The sequence below is a fragment of the Dipteris shenzhenensis genome, chromosome 24 (assembly GCF_047967505.1).
Source record: "Dipteris shenzhenensis isolate YYH24624 ecotype China chromosome 24, Dip_SZ_1.0, whole genome shotgun sequence".
NCBI lineage: Eukaryota > Viridiplantae > Streptophyta > Polypodiopsida > Gleicheniales > Dipteridaceae > Dipteris > Dipteris shenzhenensis.
Genome location: NC_141619.1, coordinates 7056334 through 7080825, shown reverse-complemented (window position 1 = coordinate 7080825; position 24492 = coordinate 7056334). Strand labels below are relative to the sequence as shown.

The window sequence follows — 24492 nt, the reverse complement described above, 5'->3', positions numbered from 1 at the left end:
CTAGTGACCAGGCCGATTTGTTGATGGTGGGTGAGGTTTGTGTCTATTTGTTGCTCATAGCAGGAGATGCTTCCATACCCTATGGCCGGATGAATTTCTATGCCATTTTGTTGGATGCACAAAGAGTGTAAATTGGCTTTTAGGTAGTTGCACCATTTTCATGGAAAAGGTAAACCCTCTCTTGAATGACAATCAAACTAGCAAATTCGAAATTGTGATTGGAATTGGAATGGGCAATCAAACTAGCAAATTCGAAATTGTGATCGGAATTGGAATGGTCAAACTGGCTAGTTTGGCCAAACACTCTATTGCACTATTGGATGGTGGGTCAATATCTATAAGGCATTAATTTGGAGGATTTTGAACTCCATTTCACTTTTCTTCTTCTCCTTGCTCCTCGCCTTGTTCTTCAGCATTCAGCAGATGGCCACGCCGACTTGGGCAGACGCTGTGGACTCTGATCGCTGGGAGGCTGGAAGAAGTCCAAGTAGACATGACACAGACAGGGACAGGAACCGCGACAGGTACGATGAAGACGAGCGAGAGCGGCGTGACAGAACTAGGAGGAGAGAGGAGCGTGATCACTCTCGTCGAAACGGTGAATCTTCAGATCGTAGGAAGAAGAGGGAACGGGACGAGCTGCCAGCAAATGGGGACAGCCGCGACAAAGAAGCATCTCGTCGCAAAGAACATTCGGATAGGGACAAGGAACAAACTCGTAGGTACGAGGAGACTAACGGTGGCAGACGGAAACCTAGAGAAGGAGCAGAAGAGAACGGGGCAAAAATTGCCCCAGGAAATGAAAACAAGCCTTCAAGCGGCTCCCTGGCTGATGACGAGAAGCTTCAGGGAAGAAGTGGGGGTGTCTACATTCCACCCTTTAAACTTGCGCAAATGATGAAGGATATCAAAGATAAGAGCAGTGTCGAATACCAGCGAATGACTTGGGATGCTCTGCGAAAGAGTATCAACGGGTTGGTCAACAAAGTCAATGCATCCAACATCAAGAATATTCTCCCAGAGCTTTTCTCAGAGAATCTCATCCGTGGTCGAGGGCTTTTTGCACGTTCCTGCATGAAATCCCAGATGGCGTCCCCTGCCTTTACTCATGTGTTTGCAGCGTTGGTTGCGGTGGTCAACACAAAATTCCCACAGTTGGGTGAACTACTTCTGAAGCGAATTATATTACAATTCCGAAGGGCATTAAGACGAAACGACAAGGTCCTTTTTCCGAATTCCTTTCAGAACGTCTTTCTGCAACATGTAGAAAGGCCCATACAGTGAATAAAACGATATCAGAGGGATATTGATAATTTGTTCTGAATCCTATCTGATGAGTAAAGTTCTCAGCTTACTTCATTTTTCTGGTGGAATGAATGCAGCCTGTATTGCTCGCTGCAGCAAAGTTCATTGCCCATCTCGTCAATCAACAAGTTGCTCATGAAGTTGTCGCATTGGAGGTTTTGATGGTTTTGCTAGAGAATCCAACGGATGACAGTGTAGAGGTAATATTTTTTGTGATTTGAAATTAATATCCCGAGTTCCATAAGATGATGTTCTGAACTTTTGGTCCTTGCAGGTTTCTGTTGGCTTTGTTAAAGAATGTGGAGCCATTCTTCAAGACCTAGCACCTCAAGGGTTGCATGGTATGGACCTGATATTTTTTCAAGAATATGGATACATTCAATTTGTTCCTGTACTTTTTCTGGATTTAATACACCGTATGAGACTTTTAGTGCTATCCTTTTCTCAAATCTTAGCATGAACATCATAATTACTATAGATTTGGATGTCTGCTCATGAGAAATTAATGTTGCAGGAAGTTTGTGTATTGTGATGTTGGTGGGAGGCGTCATCATTGCACTGTCTGGAATCTCAACACTTATTATTTTAAAACATATGAGAAGCTTTTTTGCGGCGCTGACAGAAATAAGGATAGGTTCAAATTTGCTTAGAAGGTCTACAAAATGTTTACATGTCTGTGCCTCTGTGGCAATTGGCTATTAGAAAACAAGGCATGTTTTTGTTCTTTGCTTTCTTTCTGCACAGCCAGTACATCAAGATTGTTGACAGTCAAGGATTGTACGATTTCAGTCCAAACACTGGCTTCCCTTGCTAAGCCTCTAGCGTCACCACAGCTGTCTGCTGCAGTTGCTGAAGCTTAATTGCTGTGCTAGGGGTGTTTGCACCACACACAGTTGACTATACAGTCCAAGATTGCATTCAATATCTTCTTGTGAAAGGATAGTCACTAGTGTCCATCCATTGCGCCATCAACTATGCACAGGTTAGGAAAAAATACGTCATAGATTGTGAAAAGGAAGGCCCTTTTTGGAAAAGATGAATGGGTGTACAGTAGCTCTGACAAGATCTGCCGAATGTCTTCAGCAGTTACCAAGTAGAGTTGGAGTCGTTAAGGTCATGCCATTGAGTTAGTCGCATATTTGGTGCTAGGTCTATTCAGGATCCTCATTCCAATGGCTTCACAGATACCTTTTGAGACTTCGGAGAGGGGGCAAACTGGACAGGGGCAACTACTTGATCTGGAAGGTGAAGCTGTGGAGCCACATAGTGGCAAGGAACGTGTGGAAGAATCTGTTATCTATATATGAACTGCAATTTTTTTTTCATGAAAGAGACTTCTATTAAGTATGAAAAAAACCCGCGTGCGTAAGCTTGATGCGGAAATACGGCATGCAGCACTCTAGAAGAGTAAATAAAAAACTCAAAAAGAGCTGGAGAGAAACTGTTATCTATATGAACTGTTTGGCTGTACATCTGTGTGTATTCTCTCTATGTGAGGTGTTCTCTGTAGAAGCACATGGCGCTTTGCATGATGTGCTGATGCAGCAAATTGCCCTAATTGAAGACATGGCACATGGTGCTCATGGATTGTTCACTTGTGTGCTCCGAGCAGATGGCTTGTTTTACCGTGTGGTGCATGCAAATGGCGCACACACAAATTGTGTAGTGCATGCAAATGGCACACACACAAATTATCTAAGGAGGCATTGCGCGTTTTGAGTGATTGCTTCATAGTGTTGCTGTGAGGTATAGATCTTTAGTGCAATTATGCCTGATGCATCTGCAATGATGCCAGTAGAGGAATTCAATGCCTTGAGTTATTAATGTGTGGGTTGCCTTAGGGAGAGCTTCTCGGTTTTGAGCTGTGTTCAGTGCGCATGTGGGCAACTCTGCCCCTACGATTACCTTTGAAGTTTTAAGGTGTTCTTGGACAATGGATTGAAGGCTTTGATGATCTTGAGTGTGGGAGTTGATGTGTGATGAGCAAGGTCAGGCTGCTCTGAACTATTCAGCGTGCAAGCGCTTAGAAGCTTCAGCTTGGAGCTTTCAAAGGGCCAGCCTTCCAATGATTGGCTTGACTTGGTTTGTGAGGTTGCTCGGTTTGCATGTGAATAGTCTTGTTGGAATGATGGTAGTCTTCATTAAGATGGAGGCTGTCTCCAAATGATGGCTTTTCGAAATGATAGGTGTGGAGGTTCTACTGCTTGGAGCTTTGCATTCTTTATATATGTATGTAGGTATATATGTATCTCTGTAGAGAATGCAAGCCAAGATGATGAAGATAACTTGAGCTTGAGAAGTTGTTGCTCTAGAGGAGGACCTTTCCAAGATGAACTTTATCAACAGGTATTCTGCAGCAGTTTTGCAGAATGTCCTCACAATGGATGAGCCAAATAAAGGCTTCTGTGATACCATGATGAAAATGTGGAATGCCATTCAGTCAAGGAGGGGAGGGGGAAGAGAGGGTGGGCACAGCTAGGGAGAGCAAATACAAATGACTAGTTGTACACTACTCCATGCGTAAAACTATGCTATGTACAAAACCCTATTAGGGTTTTGTGCACTCGCCAATGTGTTAGTTCTTATTCACAAGTATGCACATGTTACATCCTGAACACCTCTGATGTGTTCCCGATGCTTGGTTACCAATTGATTGACCCTTCTGAGCAAGTTAGTGAGCAAAGTACTGTTAGGAACAATATTTTTTAAATGGGACCAAAAGTTTTGGAGTGACAATTTGCTCAAGTCATGCAGATTATAATATAATTTGTTTGTACTTAGGTTTTTTAATGCATGCCCAGGTTTATATCCACTGTAGTTGTTATGATCTACTTAAGTTGCTTTGTGATTAGCTTATTGCTACTTGTCTTGTGCATTTCTGTTTTTTGAAGCGATAGTGAAAATTATGTCAAGCCTCATTGGCTCCCGTGCATGTGATCTAATATGGGTTTGTAATTCTTTTTCTTCATACAGGCATCTTTGAGCGTTTCAGGGGCATTCTTCATGAAGGAGAAATTGACAAGCGAGTTCAGTTTATGATTGAAGGCCTTTTTGCCATCAGAAAAGCCAATTTTCAGGTACATTGGAAGCCCTTTCTCTTTCTTTCGGGATTTTTGACTGCTGTGGTGACTTCAATTGTAGTCTTGACTGAAGCCTTAAGGAGACAAGAAAATATGCCTTGAAGTGTTCGAAACTTTTCTTGGAGTCTTGGGCAGACAAGCGTTCTCTCTGGTGCCTCCCAACAATAGGAATGAAAATCCTTGGAGGGAAGGGGATTAGGTGGCAAGTGGGGATATGGCATTCTTCATGCCCATCTATTGATTAGGTCTTAGTTTTGCTTCATGTCTCTTGTAAAGCTCCTTCTACACTTGACTCTTTTTCTCCTTTCTCGTTATACAAAATGATGAATTTGTAGGTTCAAATATATTTAGGTGTGTGTGTGTGTGTGTCTCTCTCTCTCTCTCTCTCTATAAATATCTATCTATCTATCTATCTATCTATACATACATACATACATGCATGCATATATACATACATATGCATTTGCGTGTGCATGCATGCACACACACAAACACACGTACACACTTTTTTTGGGTAAGAAATTTTCATTAAGAAGAATGTACATTCATAGCTGTCTCAAAGTGAGACAGCTACTACTCATAAGCTAGAAGAAGTTGAACACACACATACACACACACACACACACACACACAAAAAAAAACACATTTATTTCTGTTTAAAGGTGGCAAGAGCCCTCCCATGCCCAACGAGGTCGTTTATGAGTCCCACCTTTCTTATATGTAAACTTGTCCTCCTCTCATATCTCCTCTTACTCATTTGACCGAAGGGCATAAAGTCTATGACTTAAGGGCATAAGTCTTTGCGAAGTGTGTAGTGCTGGACGAGAGAGATCATTGATTATGCAAGTTGCAAGAGCATTGGTTAGTCCAACTGTGTAACAAAAAATTCATAATGACCATAGTGGGTCTCAAACTCAGTTTTGGGAACATCAGTAGGTTTTATTTGTATTTGGTGATAACCAGATTTTGGCGAAGTACATTGCATCTTGAAGCTCATCCATGAGATCATCAATCCGTGGAAATGAATTGTTCTTAATGGTCAGCCGATTCAATCCCATGCAATCGACACTGACATCTTTTTTTTGAGGAAGAAGAATTGGAACTTCCCATGATGATTTATTGGGCTGCATATGAACCATATTGATACAATTCTATAGCTGCCTTGCAACCTCGCCTGAAAAGCTGTGTGTTGCCAGAAGACAGGCTGATTACGCTTGAGTAAATCAATACCATCGCCCCTAGCATGATGCAATGGTGGACCTTTTGGTTACTGCATAGCAAACCTATTCTAACTAGATCTGTGCAATCAGCTGGATTTTCAGTTTGGGTTGGTTTCCAAAGAACAAGGTGTAATTGTGATAGAGATGTTGTATTTTACTTCGAAACATGTATTTTATTATTCTGGAATAATAGTATAAGATTTGTGAATGCTTAAAGATTTCAAAGAGAATTCCAAAAAAATCTATATGCTTAGAAGCTTTTGCAAAAAAGTGCATCAATTTCTAAAAAAGGCATGTTGACAATGAATAGTCAACATACACAAAATATACAGAAGACAAGGAACCTAGGTAATACTGACCTCAACCCTATTTGCAAAAATGAAGATAAGAATTATTAGAAAATGAAGTTATCAGTTAATGAAAATGGTCAACAAAATTTTAAACAATACTTTTGAAGGCTGGAGTGGAGGGCTGATTCTCTACCTTGCTGCTGCCCTATGTCTTCCTTCTCTAGTGCATATCTGGGCACTTCTGAAGGCTGGACTGTAGCCCGCAAAGGACCTGCTGGAATGATTGTGGCCCCCAATGCGGGACTTATATAGGGCAGCAAGTAGCCCCCTGATCCTGCCAGTTGGTCTACAGATTGGCCGACGCAGTTTATGGACTGGCTGACCCACTCTGCTGTCTGGCTGACCGGACATGAGTTGTTCCAGTCATAAATCAGTCCATGAGGGGTATAGTTGAAGTTGCAAACACCTATGTGAAAGCAGTGGCAATACATGTCTTGGCTTCACTGAGAAGCGTTGGAAGTATATGATAAATGTGCAATATGTGCATGTTTTGATTTGTAGCCATGTGTGCTGAGGACAGTGATCCTATTTCAGAAAGGATTATCGCACAAAAGGACAACGTGCATGCTCCGCTTTTGAGCAGCTTGCTACTGACCCTTGGCACAAATAAATATGAATGGCTCATATCAACCCGAATAGCCTTGGCATTTTTTGGTGGATGCGATGAATGTGGTATAGCCACACCTCCTTTTTGAGATCCTACAGGATCTATGGGACTACAAACCACCATCAGATACAATTTCTATGTTGCTAATATGTGCTTGGCCAGCCGGTCGGCTGTGTCCAGAATTTTACTGCGGTGTTCCCTTCAGGTATGCACCCAGTTGCTGCATGGCTGTTGTACTGCTCCTTGCACTTTTCCCTGATATGCATGTATGCCCTAGAGTAAAGGGGCATGTGCTCTTCATTTTCTATTTTTGTCTTTTACAGATTCTTGCCTTCCTTGAAATTCTTGGTCTAGTACATCTGCCTTTTCGACCTCTGATCATGGGAGGTGGTTCTTATTCTGCAGATTATGTGTCTTTTGAACATTGAGATATGTATTCCTGCATTTCCTCCTTCTCGATTGATCTCTTGCTGGTACTTCCATTTTTGTTCCCTGGTCTTGCTATGCATAATATTTGCAGCATTTTCTGCATGACTACCTCTCTGATTTCCCCTTCATCCTCTTGGATATCCAGAGAGAGGCATTATGCAGTTTAAGAAATGCAGCCAGTTTTTGTGATAGATGAAACACAAAAGCAATATGAATCCTTAGAACCTCTGTCACTCCAACATGTCATAAGTCTGAAATATAAACAAGGATCGGAGCAGACCTCTCAGCCAAGAAAGATGGAACTGCAGCAGTAGCTAGAAGGGAGATTGAATGCAAGAAGTTGGCCTTGTGGTACATGAGGATCATACAGGATGCTAAAATTCGGGTGAGGATATCACTTACTTCTGTCATAACGTGTTCGTCTGTCCAAGATTGCATGGCCTCCACAGTGGCAGTGTGTGAGAGGAACATAATTGGTGCTTTTCCTGTTTCTTTTTCTAAAATAGCTGGAGTGTGTTTTCCATTGCCTCATCTCCTTTGCTTGCTCTTCTTCTAAGCATACCATCCTAGTTGTCAGATTTGCACTCTCTTTGTTGGGGAGGGACACGCATCCTTTTTTCTATAATACTTCACCGAAGTGGAGACTTGCTTTTATATTGGTTTGGTACAACTTTCCCTTATCAATTGAATCTTTTTGAGTAAAGAGAAGATTTATCCGTGCAGGTCAAGATAAGCTTTTTTTGGTTTTCATTATAGATTTTCTAGCCTCAGTGTTTGACACTTGTTTTTCTCTTTTTAATGCAGTCAATGTCTTATCTTCTCACTCTTGCAAATTGATATCTGTGCAGGGACATCAAGCCATTTTGCCAGAGTTGGACCTTGTCGAGCAAGAGGACCAATTTACTCATGAAATATCTTTGTCTGATGACTTGGATGCCGAGATGGCGCTTGGTAATTGTTTAATGCTAGTATTGTGCCCTCTTTATATCAAGCACAAGTGTGGTTTGCATCTTTTTGCATATATGCATGTTCAAGGTTGAAAATAGGCAGAAATCACTAGTTCAAAGGAAGCATGAGAGAAACATCTACACTATAAGTCAAAGGGAAAAAAAAAGGTTTCAACCTGTCTATTTTATTTTCATAAAGAAAAATGTAGGGCGAATTGCAACTTGAAGGCATTCAATCTTTTGATTTTCTTTTGAATTAAATGGAAGAACAGTTTTAACATTGTGCGATGACCTTCCTGAATTCCCCTAGCTATGATTTTGAAATTATCAGCTTTATCGCCAATGAGACATTATCCTTCATAAAATTCTGCGTTCTTGTTTTGTTTAGTAATGGCATTAAGAGATGGGCGGTTTTTCTTTAGAGCTAGAACATACAAAATGTTATTCATTCAACATTTGTATTCGTATATTACCAATACACTTGATCTGATAAAGTTTGGACTCTCCCAGTTCTACATAGTCATTATCACATTTCTCTAAATGAGAGACCCACTTCTTATGTGGAGTGAAATGACGGAAATCTCGAGTCAATAATCCGTGACACTTATCAGCTTGGTTATTCAGTTTTGAAATAGGCAAGGGTTTCTCAGATTTACTAGTCTGGCACATAGCTACATTAGCAGTATCTTTACCACTAGGTTTAGACCTGTGTTAAATCATATATGTCATGTTCTTCCGACACTTGGAAGCAAAGTGGCCAAGCTTCCCACAGTAAAAGCAAGGTCCTTTCTTCTTATTGTAACATTGAGAAGTAAAGTTCTACTTTGGTTTAGGACCGAAGTGGGTTTCTGATTCTGTCTTCTATTTTTAGCCATAAAGAGTGCATCATGTTCATTGCCTTCTTTGGTTTACTCGGTGATGAGGTAGCTGTAGCTGAGATAATGAGGGAGGATGCTCTGTAAAAAAGAGCGTGATGACAGAATTGTTCCATGAGTCTAGAAGACCTTTGAGAAGAAGATCAACTACTTGTTGGTCATGTATCTTCTCAGCATACATTTCTAGTTGATCTAAGGCTCCTCCACATGCTAGATTGCTGATAGAGATCTGTTAGATGAAGAACAAATTGCAATTAATAAACATGGGTCTTGAGCATATCTCAGTTGTTATAGACCTGATCGGTGCTTGGTGATAAATCCAGGCAAAAACTAGATCCAAACATTGAAGAAGATGCCCTCCTTTGTTGTTAGATGATGACAAAAAGTTGAAACATTGCATTTGACTCTAAGCCATGTGTGGGTTCAGTGACCCGGATGAAAATTCCTTGAGGGTGTGGATGGAATCCAAATCATAGGTGAAGAAGAGAGTGGACAGCAGCACGTATCGGACAATCAGCTGTTTGTATCAGCCGCTGGTAGATAGGGCTGGGAAGCAAGAGGGAGATGTAAGATGCAAGCAAGTAATGTCGGGAACACCTGGATTAGATCAAACTCGGAGTTAGGAAAAGTATGAGATGTAATGAGGGGAAGAGCTTAAACTAGGAGGTAGAACAGAATACAAAGTAAAGAAAAGCTAAAATCAGCAATTTGGGCTAGTTAATCAAATTAGTATTGATAACAAATTAGAAGTTAGTCTTTCTTTGAATAGTTTGTCCCATGCAAAGATTATCTAGGCTTGCTAATCTCATAAACTATGGCTAGGAAACCACAGTAATTATAAATTGAAACCAATGGTCAGGTCTTTACTGGCTCATCTATTGTATATGTGGGTGTTCAAGGTGCTACGCATTTAGCTAGGATATGCTCAACGGATAATCGGTTTTAAAGATAGATCGGTGTTATAGGATACAACATAATTCGTCCTCATTAAGCTAAGCATCCACAAGGGCTCAGTAAAGTTATTTGCACTAGAACCGGACCATAAACTCTAAAACAAACTGATAATCAGCCTTGAAACCCTAAAACGAATTGGTAACTAGCCTTGAAACCCTAAATGAAATTGGTGATTAGCCTTGAAACCCTAAAAAAGAATCACTCCTAGTAGAAACGCAGCCTGGATCTTTGATTTGCAGCAGATAATCACCAAGATAGATTCCAAATTTCATAGATAACAGGGAAAAACAGCATTGGATAGCTTCATCTGACAAGGACCAGCAGCAGATTTCTTTAGGGAATCAAAACGAACTGAGAGAGGGAGAGCCCAGAAATAAGGGCTGGTCTTTATTGCAATAGAATAAACTTTGTACAACTGGCTCATAAAAGAGCATTAGGCTGAGTACAACTCTTGAATAATTTGGGAGCCCTAAGGCCCTTCTTTTATAGGGCTAGCAAAAAGCTAGACCCGCTTTTAATAGCTACTTTTTACAAAAACAGACTTTCTTTTTTCCCGCCGTGGGGTCGCGTTTTAGAACCCCATGGGGTCTTCTTGAATGGCCCCATCTCCCTGGTACTTTTTGGCACTTGCTCCATCATTTGCGAGCTCTTTTGCACTACTTCAAGTCCTACAAAACTCCAACACTTTAACCCATAAAAGGTTAGCGAAATGCATGCATTCCTAATTCTTGGACCAATCCTAGTCCCCTATGGGCGTCCCCACAATTCTCTTTTACCAATGCAAATCAAAAGTCACAGGGTTGTCCAGGTCTACAGGGCTTGGTACCTTACGGATCACCCTCAATCTGCTAGCATGCCTGATGAGATTGGGATGCTCATGGGCTTGTGCACCCATTTATAGGATTTATAAACCTTAAGTTTCCTAGCAACTCCAATTGGGCCTTAGGGGTGCGCCTTTGTGTATTAAGTGATAATGCTTGGTTTTAGAGGACCGAACGAGATTACATAGATTAAGCCCGAGGGTTAGATATACTCTCTAGAACCAACAATCTTTGAGTGAATTAATATTTAACTTGTGCGCTTTAGATAGTAACCAAGAGTTTTAGTTTGGCTTAATTATGAGGAGTTTGTGTGATTTATGGCCCTAGCTACCCTAGGATACATTAAATGTCTTGGGTCTAAACGTTTAATAAATTGTGTGCATGGTTAGAGAGGTCATGGAGCAAAATCTTAAATTAAGATTAGAATGTTATTATTTTATTATATCCTTAATTTATTAACTGAGAATATTGTCGAAATAGCAAATATCTACTTTAATTAAATTAAAAGGATGTTTTTGGCTTTTTCATTGCTTTTTAATGGTTTTAAAGCTTTTTTTGCTGTGTTGTTGAGATTGTGGTGTATGTCTATTTCTAATCTCGCTACTAGAGGAGGGCTTGCCTCTCCTGTACAAGTATGATCATCATCCATATAAACTTATGGGTCGTCATGGGGAGCCATGCGCTTATGCAGTGCGCCAAGTGGAGTCTAGGTGTCTGTAAAGCGAATCACAAGGGACTGCTGATCTCTAGTGAGGTCTCTTCTGACTGGTCATGGTCCCTCAATGCCATGCTTTGCTACCCCAAGGTGGAGGTCACAAAGGTGGTGGCATTTGAGATGGCAGAGCTGGTGCATGGGACCCACGAACCTTGATGTTGAGAGCCTTACTAGCTCTTTGCTTCTGCTTGAGTAGAGTGGCTGAGATGGTTGCCTTTGCAGGCCCTCGTTTCATGACATCCACCCATTGAGGTCTCCTCAATGGCGGTTTGCATCATGGCGAAATTAGGTTGCTTTTGAATGACCCTTTTTCTTTTTAGACTGAACAGGAGTTTGCATAAACTCAGCAAACCTTGGGTCCTGCGTGAGATGAGCAATTTGCTCCCACTGCACTTAACAGCTGTGCTTTGAACATTCTCCTTTAGTGCTAGCCTTCGTCATGGCTGAGTCTGCCCTTCACCTCCGGAGTCCCGACAGAAACTCAGTACGAAGACTTTGTATAAATGGATGCTCAAGTATGTGTGGGTGTGTGGATTTGTATGTGTGAGAGCATATTTTTATACTATGGTCTACACCCACTGTTGGGCGCTGATGACGTCAGTGGGGATGTCATAGTAGCTAGTCCCTGCTATGCATGATGGAGTTTATGGTTTTCAACCTTGTGAGGGACTATCATGAGATTGAAACTGCACTATGTTGTGTTTTTAAAGGATGAGTTTGGGAATGTTCCTGGATTCATCTAGGTATATTGCATCAGCCTCTTCTACATCATCAGCATCATTAGACCCTCCGTGCTGTGTTCCATCCACGACAAGAGCATTTACAGCTTGCTGTCCATGAGCATCTTGAGAAGTTCCCTCCTTCATTGGCTGTGCACCCTGCTCATCTTGAGAGGACTCCTCCATATTTTCTGAATTTCGCTGGAGGCAATACTTCACCAGAGAGAATCACAGGCTCACCTTCTCAAGAAAGGTGGTGATATCCTAGCAATGGAACCATGAAACCGGCCTCAAGGCCAACAAGAGGGCAGGTAATAGACAACTAACCAGCCAATGATTTCACACTTTCAGCAAATGACTCAAACACAAATTGGGATCTGGATTGCTCCTGCTCAAGAACAAGGACACAGATTGGCCCCACCTTAGCGCCCCTTTCAGTATTTCTTTATTACTTGAAGTTTTCTGGAGAAGAATACACAATCGTCACAAATCCTATTGCATTTAGAGGACTTCACATTCCATTAGGCATCAATGTCCCTTTGCCTCGGCCTTGCTGGGCTTTGCTTTCATCAAGCATACAATGAGCACCCAGATCTGTCCTAGGCACTTGTGCTCAAAGTCCCAAATGAAGGCGTAAGAGATTAACTAACAACTTTGGAGCCACAAACCCAGCTCATACACGAGCTATGGCTTTCCGATTCAAGAGCATCTTCTCCACCTTGCCATGCTGGCAATAATCCATACAAGTAGAGAGAACCTGCCCTTCCTTTCCTGCATGTATGCCGTACTGCAGCAATTTATTTGGATCTGAGCATCTGTACAGCCCGTATTTGGCCCGAGCATGCGTACAGTTGTACATTTCCTGCAATCTACTGCATGCAACTCCGTACAGCCAGACTCATCGTCCGAACAGCAGCTCCGTACACGTCTGCCCGCACATCAGCTTTGCATGCGACATTCCATACCATTGCTCCATACACGGCTGTCCGTACCAATTCACCCATACATTGCGGCTCCATGCTCAATTTCGTGATCCGTACCATTCGGACTACCGCGTGCAACCCATGGAATGTTGTGTCTCCCCCTCGATCAGCACCGTTGTTGCCTTATGTGAATTTTCCTCTAGGTGCTTCCTCAAGTAACCTTCCAAATCCATCTGAGATAGGGGAGATTCCACGTGGCATTCCCCTCTTCATTTCCCCCATTGCCCTCTCTAGTGGTGCAATTTTAAGGGCCTAACCAATGACGAACTTGAATTTCTAAAGGTCCCGTGCCCCCTCTTGGGCCTGAACCCCCAAATTTACCCCCAAGACACCAATCCCTAGGGGGAACTTTGCATACTCACATCCTATGGCCCTGCCCACTTAGTTTTCTAGGGTCCTGCCCACATGCAAGCTCAAAAACTCACGCCCTTGTGATCGGAGTCGTCAGTGGGTGATGCTGAGGCAGATGCTGAGAATGAGGCTTATGAGGATGAGGATCTATGCACAATAGTGCTATTTGTCTGAAGACGGCTGCGTGTCGTCTGGATGTTGAAGTACTTTGTGATATCTTGTTGTTGTGGTTGTCCGTTCTGCTGTTGTTTGGTTGCTGTTTTTTTGGCTTCTCCTCTTTCTTCTCTGTCTCTCTTTGGCTGCCATGTGAGCAGCAAGCTCACAGCAAAACGTGAGTGCATGGGGCTGCCATGTTGGCAGTACAAAGGAGAACATACTTGGCAGTTTGGAGCCTCCATGGTGGACAGCAAAGGTACTGAGGTGCCTTGTGGCTGGCAATGATTGGATGGAGCAGGATTGCTTAGGGAATCAAGCATGGAAAAAAGGCGATGGCATCAGCACTAGCACGTGTTGGGAATTAGGTGTTCTTCATAGCATCCAATACCACATTGTGGCTACGAGTACCTAAGTGGAGTGGGTGTCTAAGGTTCTAGTCATGTGCTAGGCTTGTGACACATCTGGGTGCTATGTGGCAACATTTTGTAATCACCTCCTTGCATGTGAGACACTTGGAGGCAGAGTGCTTAGTGAAGGACAAAGGGACTCTTCCATTTGCCTATTTAAGGTCTTGTACATGAGTGTGTGAGACATCTCGTGACTTGTATTTTCTTTGTGATCAATCAATATATTGTGTTGCTTTGTGACATTTTGCCTCCGTTTCTCATTCCACATTTCTCCTTAGCTCTCTTCTAAATGTTTAACATGGCATTAGGGCTTGGATTGCTCATTCTTTTGAGAGAGAGAGATTGAGAGATGAGAAATTGTCTTTGAGTGATCTTTAAAGTTAATCTCATCTTGATTGTTTCTTGAGAGATATCATGGAACATTCTTCTTAGTGATAAAGAGGTTTCATGAGAGAGAGAGTGTGTTTTTTTCTTCTGTAAGCTAGATCTTGTTTTATCTTGTATTATCTATGAGAGAGACTTTGCAAGTCTTTAGAAACCTAGTATAGCTGCTTATGCTTGGGCCCTGTTGACGACGTAAGTGTTGCTTTGCTCGCTAAGTATGTCTTCCTTTTGTTTTTCAAAAAAAAATTTGTTACCTGTTTGCTCTTCTCTTTTACTTTCTGTGTAGATTTTTGGACTTTAGAACAACAAAAAATCTAAATTTGTATGAATGGACATATTCTAGTCTTACAAAGGTATATATATGTCTCTCTTTATCCTTAGCCATGTTAATCCAATCTCATTCTCTCTTTCTTTTGCTGTTTTTTTTCTGCAGGTTTCTTGCTGAACTTTTTTTTGGGGGGGGGGAGAGAGAGAGAGAGAGAGAGAGAGATGTATTAACATGGATAGGAGTTAACGTTTAGTTGTTTGCATTCCAGATATTTTCAAGGCTGATCCAAACTTTGCGGAGAATGAGAAGAAGTATGAAGATATTAAAAAAGACATTTTGGGAGATGAGTCCGGTGATGATGGTGATGAGGGTGAGAGAGATTCTGATGACTCTTCAGAAGATGATGAAGACGATGAGGATGAGTCTGAGATGCAGCAAATGAAAATAAAGGATGAAACAGAGACTAATCTTGTGAACCTGCGACGAACAATATATTTAACAATTATGTCTAGTGTTGATTTCGAAGAGGCAGGCCATAAGTTGCTGAAAATCAAGCTTGAACCTGGACAAGAGGTAATTTTTTTTCTCAAAATACTTTAAATGATGAGTTTGTGTTTGCTGCTTTGCAAATTTGTTTCTATAGAAGGGGCAAAAGACACAATGGTATCCTGGAGCTCAATTAGTCCTGATTGTCCCTCTATGAAACAGAGAGTGAATATTCGTATAGATTTTCCTTGACCAAAGTAGATGTTATGCAGCTAGTGAACAGCATAAAATATCACAGCAAACCAGTGTGTGGATTCAGAAGGGGATTGCTCTTCTCAAGGCTTCCTGGCATATATCTGTGATGCCATTAGGTAATGTAGGTAATAACGGGCATTTTTGGGGTATTTATGGTTTTTGTTGTCAACATGTAGTGTCTTTGTCAAACAGTTCCTTCAGAATGTGGCAAGGTCTTTAGATTATCACAAGCAGGAGCAAGGAAGCCTGGTTTGAATTTTGGCTGTAAAGAACTAGTTTTCCCTCATCTCAGGTCAAGAATCATGGCATATTGTTGTAAATCTGGTGCCTAAGCATGTTTGTGGTTTTGTCTTTGTTTTAATGACCTCCAAATTCCAATACCTAAATCATGTCAAAGTAGTGTAGTCCCTGTTGTTAATGGGTTTGGCAGCGTGTTACAGTATATAGTCCATGGTATGCATGAAAAAGTTTATGCGTTGAGATTTCAAAAGTCGACATCCTGAAGGTAAGTTGCATTTATCGTGTTGTTTTATTTATTTATCTCTCTCTGGGGGTTAGGGGGAGCGTTGTATATAAGTAGAAAAGGTATAGATGCTCAGCCCAGATCAGCTCAGTCAGAAGTGACACTCAGTCCTCAGCAGCTCAGTTATAGCCTTTCCATGCATCCCACAACGGGCATTTAGTGGCACAGCTGCAATGTTGAAGCTGCACACAGCGCCGAAGGTTGGTGAAGGCTGGCAAATGCTGGAGCATCATGAAGGCAGCCTAGATCCTTCACTTATAAGAAAATTCCACCTTCAAGAGGCTGTATAGACAGTTAACATTTTGGAGTTTTGTTGTCCTCTTGTTTTGTTCGTCAAATAAGAAGTTTATTGAAAGATAAAATAAAGAACCCCATGGTCAGAGCTTGGATAAGTAGGCATTATTGCCAGCATTATACTCATCTAAGGATGATAATCCAAGGGTTATGGACAAATCACCACATTTCTCATCCTCTAGCTTCTATCTTCATCTGAGCTGATAGAGAAGACAATCTCTGAACTCCTAGAGTTTTGCCACCTGCTCTCAAACAGGTATGCACCAGATTTTTTGTTGTGAAGTCTAACGCAATCCCAAAATGCTCAATCTCTTGATGGTTAGAAATTTAACTTCCCTCTCTGATCCACGATCTGCTTTGAAGCTCTTTAGCTTAGAGACTCCTTTATACAACATGCTATTCCTTGAGGATGTAGGTCATCATAGCTGTGATTATATGTTGTGAACGGTACATCTGTTCCACTCACAGCCAGGGACCTCAATAGAGTATACTCTGGTTGCTCTCTGTGTCGCAGGTGGCCTCTGCAGCCCTATCAGTAGTCCAGACTGCCCACATATCAGCTTGCTCCTTCTCCTCCACGCCACCGTGTCCTTGAGCTGACTCAAATGCATAGAAATTTGTGAGTTGCCCTTGCCTTGCTGTGTGTGGTCAGCCTCTGTATCTTGTGGTCTGGTCGTCTCTTGTTGCTCTCTGATCTGTCATAGCAAGGTCTCCTTGTGTCGCCGCATCTCAGGTAGAGCCCAATGCAGACCAAGTCATGGAAGTCGATCAATTGTGATAGTGGCAGGCATGAGCAGCATAAGTCATAATAATGAACAGCTCGACGTTGATGATTTGGTCGAAAATTATGAAATGATATCAATCGACGATGGATGAAGATGATCTTGAGTGATTTGGGCTGGCCTTTGTTTTGCAGATTCTGCCATGGCTTCGCCACTTTACGGTCTGGAGTTGCTGGTTTTGTCCTCGAGATACTGGGGTCTGGTGATGAATCCCTCCTCCGAGATGCTCAGGAAGTGGTGGCGGTAGAACTGGGTCTTGGTGGGGAGCTCTTGATCTTCCCCCCAAGTCCGAGACATGTGGAGTTGGAGGAGATCTGACCGTATGATACGATTAATCTCATCTCGTTACTACGGAAGTCATGGCGTTTTTCCAATGTGGACTTTGCACCATATTCAAAGGATAGCCGGTGTGAGGAATGGCCTCCAAAACATCTTGTTGCACTTTCTATGTGTTGTGATTTGAAAGATGCTTCTAACAATTGCTGATTGACTCATGTGGATGGGACACATTGCTACATTGTCCATGTTTCATAGATGCATTCATGCAACTTGACAGTGGTGTGGCCGAACTTATGAAATTGTGATCAAGGACATCTTCTGATGATAGCAGTCTCGCGGTAAGGGGTGCCTAGGTTGGAGGTGGGGGGCATGAACCTTTATGTCACAAGGATGCCTTTGACAGCAAGGAATGGATGGATGCCATGAAGGTTGAGCTTGAATCCATTGATGCAAACAACACTTGGGAGTTGTGTGACTTGCTAGGAAGCAAGCGTGCCCTAGGCAAAAAGTGGGTCTACAAGGTGAAAAGGAAAGTTGATGGTAGTGTTGAGGAAGTGCACACTTCCTAGAAGTTCCTAAGGGCAAAGTCTAGGTGCACCAATAGGTCCTAGGGGCAAGGCAAAGGCTTTAAAAGAGGGGTCTAAAAGTTGGGCCCAAGGACAACCAACGTTGTCCTTGGTATGGGGGTTAGGACTTTAATGAAGGAGCAAATGGCAAGGAGGAGGTGCCATTTGTCACGCATGTGTATGCATGCCCTTCCCTCACCTTCCATCTCTCTCCCCTCACTCTCCCAGAGGTGTTGGACGTTTTCAGATGTTCTTGTGCAGTTTTTGAGCTATTTGAGCTGTTTCAAGCCTGTTTTCAGTCGTTTTAAGCCTATTTTGGCTGTTCCAAGGCTAGTAAAAGCGTTTCCATTCAGAAGCATTAAATAAATACCATAAGGGGCGCCAAGGCATTTGGGACCAGTGCGTGCACCATCTTCCTACAGAGGTGTGCCCTGGTAGTGTTGGGTGAAGGACACCTTCAATGCAATTGTTGCTATAGCCATCAATCTTAGCAAGCATGTCACACCGTGAGAGGTCATTAACCATCTCTGAGCAGGAGGGGCAAGATGAAGACAGAGCATCAGAGAGCTTTGAAGAGGAGCACAGTATCAGCAAGGGTGATGACCAGCAAGACAGTGGGGCACATCCAGTTTCTCCTGAGCATGCCACATGTGATAGCCTTGAGGCTGCCTTGAGCTCAGTTTGCTAGTGGTTTGGATGCCTTAATTCCTCTAAGTAGGGTCAGATCAAAAGTGAATGCTTGAGTATGCCTTGCCAGTGGGAATTATAGTGGTGCACTTGGATTAGATGCCTTGAAGACAAGTAGAGGATTTGCAGAGAGGAACAGTGCAAGGTTGAACCCCTGACAGTGAAGCGGGTCTTTCGGTACTTGAAGGACACATAACATTTGGGTTTAATGTATGGTTCAGAGGCCCCCATGCATTCACGGACAGCGATTGGTGGGCAGGATGTTACGACACTAGGGTGTCAGATAGCAGCAACTGTTTAATGCTTGGAGCTTCATGAATCTCTTGGTTCAGCAACAAACAGCCCACAGTTGCCACATCTAGTTGTGAGGATGAGTACAGAGCAACATTCACAGCTATACTAGAGTGCGGTTGGCTTTGCAAGTTACTTGCAGATCTTGATATCATTCAGCCCGACTCTACTACGATCTACACCAATAGCCAGAGTGCTTTGGCGGTTGTTAGAAACCTAGTGTTTCATGCGCACACAAAGCATATTGAGGTCTACCATCACCTTGTTCAAGTGTGACTGTCTGGTGGATACATCCAGTTGTCTTGTGTTCCCACCGAGGACAACTTGGCAGACCTCTTCACGAAAGCTTTACCACGGCTCAAGTTTGAGGCATTTCGACATGCTTTACACTTGGCTCCTTTTGTTGCGCGAGGGATCACTATGTACATATCATAGGGTGCTATATCCCTTTGGAATGAATATGTGCAACCATGATGTAGTTTCCAGGTATTCCTAAGATATTTCTAGGACACTTCAGCCATACCATGGAGGGGGCTTTGTTAGCACTTAGCCCTGGTATGAGCCTTGTAGGTCAGGTCAACTCTTTGAGTTGCCTTATCTGGTCATTCATATGGTTGACTTGGGGGCCATATAGGCCACCCTTTGTATTTTGCTCCATTTGAGCAGTACTACGTTTTCCTCCAGCTTGTTGTTTGCTTCCCGCACTAGACTCCCGTTCCATTGCTTCCTGCACCCAACACCAAAAGCCTTCCGAAAGTCTACAAAGCATGTGTAGACCTTTTGGTGTCTAGATCTCGCCTCCTCAATGATAGCTCTCAGAGTGAAGATGTGATCTAGGGTAGAATGTTGTCTCAGAAATCTTGCATGTCCTAGTGCCCGCTGCCCTCGAGCCTTTGTATGACTGCTGCGCTCCCTCTCTAAATTGATCCATAAATCTTGGCTAGAGTATGGCCAATCATGAGGGTATGGTAGTTCCCAGCCTCCATAGGGTCCCGGTCTTAGAGAGAGAGAGAGAGAGAGAGAGAGAGAGAGTTTGGTGGGGGGGGTGCCAAGGACCTAGCACATTTAAGCAAATAGGATGGGAATGGGAAAAGATGGTCCTATCCATATTCAAATGTATTTCCCATCCCACCATGTGCTCACAGTCAAAAGATCTAAGGATGGGTTAGGTGTGAGAGGACACATGGCATCATTTCATGTATTTAGGAGATAGAAACAAGGACATGTTATCATGCCATGCTTTGCAACCCTTAAAAAGGGGATCCCATTCTTGCTTCCAGGTTTTGGAGGCCATGGTCCAAGATGGGAAAAGATATGACTATTCGCATCCTAAACCCATCCTAGACCAATTGGAGTACTTTGACAATAGATTTCTATCCTAAACGCATCCTTGTGCTAAGGCCGTAAGTGTGATTTTGACATGTCTTGTATTTATTTTATATATTTTTAAATGTGTCAATGTATGTTTTTTTCCTTCATTTTCTGCTGCGGCTTGCTGATATTGCGACAAATCCTTTTTATCTAAAGTGGTGCATTGCCCTAGCAGCTAAATTGTATAAGCTTTTGTTTTTTTTCCCTTAGATGCTCCTTTGGGAGAGACTACTTTTTTATTAGCCTTCTCCTTGAGTGCTAGCCTTTGTCACGCCTGAGTCTGTCCTTCACCTTTAGCCTTCTCATTTAGTGCTAGCCTTTTTCACAGCTGAGTCTTTCCTTCACCTCCGTATTGCCGACATAAACTTAGTACGAAAGACATTTGTATATGGATTTTATGTGTGAGAGCATATGTTTACACTATGGTCTACACCCACCATTGGGCACTGATGATGTTGGTAGGGATGTCATAGTAGCTAGTCCTTGCTATGCGTGATGAGTTTATGGTTTTCAACCTTATAAGTGACTATCATGAGATTGAAACTGCACTATGTGTTGAAACTGCACTATTTTCGAGTAGTTTTCTTTTTCTTTTTATTTGTTAATATCTAATTTTTAAAATGCAGATGGAACTTTGTATCATGCTGCTGGAATGCTGCAGCCAAGAAAGGACTTATCTCCGCTACTATGGCCTTTTAGGTCAAAGGTTTTGCATGATAAACAAGGTCTATCAAGAGAATTTTGATGACTGCTTTGTAAAACAGTACTCAATGATACATAGACTTGAGACCAATAAATTGCGTAATGTTGCCAAGTTCTTCGCTCACCTGGTAGGCACAGATGCACTTCCTTGGAATGTTCTAGGTTACATCCGGCTTACGGAGGAGGATACCACTTCATCTTCACGTATATTTATCAAGATACTTTTCCAGGTGCATAGTCTATCTTTTCACCTTTTTTGGTCATGTTTGAATCTAGTGGTTATTTGTTTTCCTGGATCCTTGATGTGATCCTGTTTGCCAAATTAATATCTGCGCCATGGTTATATAGTGAGGCATCACACATCTAGGACTTTTGAGTTATGCTTGATGCAATTATTATTATTGCTGATGAGTCTTTACTTTTTGTGTATGTGGAAATAGGAACTATCAGAACATCTTGGTCTACGTAAGCTTAATGAGAGATTGAATGATCCTATGATGCAAGAGTCATATGATGGCATCTTTCCCAAAGACAACCCCAAAAACACTCGTTTTGCCATCAATTTTTTTACCTCTATTGGTTTAGGAGGTATCACCGACAACCTGCGGGAATATTTGAAGAATATGCCAAGACTAATCATGCAGCAGCAAAAACCTGTGGAGTCTGAGACCGAAGAAAGTTCAGAGAGCTCTGACATATCAGAAAGTGACTCGAGCAGTTCTGACAGTGATACAGGAAGCAGCAGCTCAGGGTCAGAGTCAGAGTCGGAATCAGATGATAGAAGAAAGAGAAGAAAGGGAAAATAAAGTCTTGTGATTTGGGCATTTAAGCCTGAAGGGCCTTCAATCAGGTGTACCATGATCAATGTGTATCATAGCTGTCTTCAAAATCTTGAGGCATTGAAATAGCTTATGCTCTTGCTCCCAACCTTGTATTGATTAATTCACATCAATGTGCCTTGTGTTGTTTGTCTATATTCTATTATACTTTCCCACCTCACTGTAGAAGTGATAGAATAAGGTATTCTGTATTGTTTTGAAGGACAATCGTAGGTTTACTCCCATACTGTTGTTAATAGTTTAAGCATCTTTGCTAGGCGATTTTATCAGCATTGAGGATTTTGGACTGACAGGATTCTGCTTCAAGCACTGTTACCTTCAACATTTCCAGCAAGAAAGCAGCTCGTGTGGGTTCAAATGATGCCACCAAAGGAGGTTGATGGAGTGAGAACATAAGAGTAACATAGCAGTATACTCTCCGTATATCTGAGCAAGAAGGAATTCTAGTAATCAGAAGTGGCATGGTAATGCTGCTTATGTACTCTTGATCATGGTTCAACACCTCACGAATCCTTAACAATTACTCCCGATCAAGGTTCAACACCTCAATAATTCTTACAATTTTTACAAGGGTTTCTCATAAGCATACGTGTTTGTGTGTAAGGCCTAGGTCTTAAGGATAGTCGGTCCTCATACTATAGCTAGCTAAGATTTCTTTGTACAGCCATTGCTCGCTCTTTTTTGGAATAATGAAGTAGAATGTTACAATTATATTGCTCAAATCTTTTAACTTGGCCTTATGTGAAGATTTTGATTTCTGCATGCGTGATCATTTTCAGGATGGCCAAGGACGTGTGTGTGCTTGAGAGTCATAGGAGCGTGCAAATATGACAGCTCCTTTCTATGTTGACTGTAATGTACAAACAACCACATCCCATGAGTATTGTGTGGGAAAGGCAACATGCATGACAGATTATACTGATGACACAAGATTGGGTATAAACAAGGGACTCATGCACACCCTCAGTAGTAAACGGCTAGAGAGATTGCTATGATGACATGCCATGAATGCAATGTTTTTGTGCTTACAAAGGATGCGCAAATTAGAAGACACTTGACTAATGAAACAGGATAAGCCTAAACATAACACTTAACAAAAGATTTATGTTCATGTGCATGCGTAAGTAAATGGATGCATAGAAATGTTCATATAGAGGAATTTTTGTTTTTATAGGATGATTTTGGGCATGTTCTTGGATCATGTTTTGGTTGCATCAATAGACTTGAATATTTGACTTTGACAAGTTTTGGTGCAAGTTGTGGCATGCTACCATTTTGTGGCAAGTTTTGGTGTGAGTTGTGGCAACCTACCAATTTGTGGGCGCCATTTTTGATCCATTTTTGATGTCTAGGAACATGGCTCCATAAAATATGCACAATGAAATAATAAGGGAGAGAGAAAGTTTTGAGAATATACTCATAGCATGTTCCCATGTTGAGAGTGTTACTTTCTATATCAATTCCACCTCCTTTCTATAGAAGGTTACTTCATCATAGGAAATTGTAGCTTGGAGGAAATTTTGTTTTTAGAGAATGTAGTTGGGCACGAGTGTACATAAAACAAAAAAAGATTTTTAAATTTTTAATTACATAAATAAATAAGCAACTTGATACCCACTTATTTATTAGCACTGGCTCTTCTAGAGACATTGCTTTAGGGTTGAGTTGAGTGGGAGTTTTGTGATTATTCTTAGTTTTAAAGGATTTTTTATTAAGAATTTTTATAATTCTTAACCTCTACTTTTAGATGGCTATTGGCTTTTCAACTTTTAGCTTGTGTGTGCTTTTTACTCCCTTTAACATGGCTATAAATCAATTTAGGGACTCCACTCTCTCTCCATGCTTGAGCTCTGTCTAGAACGATTGCCTTGGCTTTCTCTAGCTACAAGTCTTCAAGTCACTTCAAGCATTTCGGTCGCTCATCCAAGTCTCACTTGTTCGTTTGTGAGCAAGGCACTAAAGGTGATTCGCATGCTAATTGATGAAGTTGTTGCTTGAAAAAAAAAATGCTATCAAGAAACTTGTTTGTCAGAAAAGCAGGTTTACTTGTAAAAAAATATATGAAAGAGCTTTATGCTTGCCGGTGAAGAGATTGTCATCTATTGAATCTGTTTATAAAAATAAAGCCCAAAAAAATCTCAGAAAGTTGACATCAAAACTTTGCAGGTATCATTCGTAAAACCTTTAAGGAAAAATAACATCAATTTATCTAGTTTTAAATTAGTTTTTTAATTAAAAAAGAGCATTGGCTTTGTAGTCCATGTGAGAGCATGTAAATAACTATTGAACCTTGGCAAAGCCTAATAGGTCTTGTGAGTCCTGAAGGCGTTTCTTTTTTATTATTTCTTACTAAACAATGGACAGCATCTAAAGACTCGTAAAACCCACAAGTTGGAGCCAAGTGCTTTCGTGCATACATGCACCCTTGTTTACACATGCATGCATTCAATTATGCATGTCTATATGTACATATGTACATGTTAGTGCACACATATGTGTTGTGGAATATTACAAGGTGAGAGCATGGTGATGTGTAAAGAGTGCAAGGAAGCTTGGATACTTTAGTAGAATGCATAAGAGCACATCAAGAGTAAATTGATCACAATGCCCTAAAAAATGTGGGCTTCATTTGATTATGGAGTATTTATACATGAGTTGGATACTCTCTTCTAGCATCTACAAAGGATTCTCTCTCATGGTACCTAGCATGGATGGTACCCACTCTTTAGGCAGCTTGTGCTATGAGGATCAATCTTGTTTGGGTTAAAATTGAGTGTGGGTAGAGGCTCGATAATTATTAGAGGACTTTTAAGAATTCATGTCAATGTATGATAAAATATGGTACA

General features: G+C 41.6%; 1 protein-coding gene across 3 annotated transcripts; it reads left to right on the top strand.

Moving 5' to 3' along the window:
• Positions 1–334: 334 nt before the first annotated feature.
• LOC147886143 (MIF4G domain-containing protein / MA3 domain-containing protein) lies at positions 335–22774 on the top strand. 3 transcript variants are annotated; one of them, XR_015543297.1, is made up of 10 exons: positions 335–1221; positions 1383–1505; positions 1580–1646; positions 4279–4382; positions 7840–7942; positions 14840–15144; positions 20732–21037; positions 21248–21657; positions 21904–22181; positions 22426–22774. XR_015543297.1 is itself a non-coding variant. In XM_087395359.1 (8 exons), exons 1-8 carry the CDS (start codon positions 424–426, stop codon positions 21611–21613), a joined length of 2172 nt encoding a protein of 723 aa, XP_087251485.1. In that variant the 5' UTR covers positions 335–423; the 3' UTR covers positions 21614–22216. The 3 variants fall into 3 exon arrangements, 1 of the variants encoding a protein (XP_087251485.1); XR_015543296.1 differs by having other exon boundaries at positions 21248–22181; positions 22426–22773; XM_087395359.1 differs by lacking the exon at positions 22426–22774 and having other exon boundaries at positions 21248–22216.
• The last annotated feature ends 1718 nt before the right edge of the window (positions 22775–24492 follow it).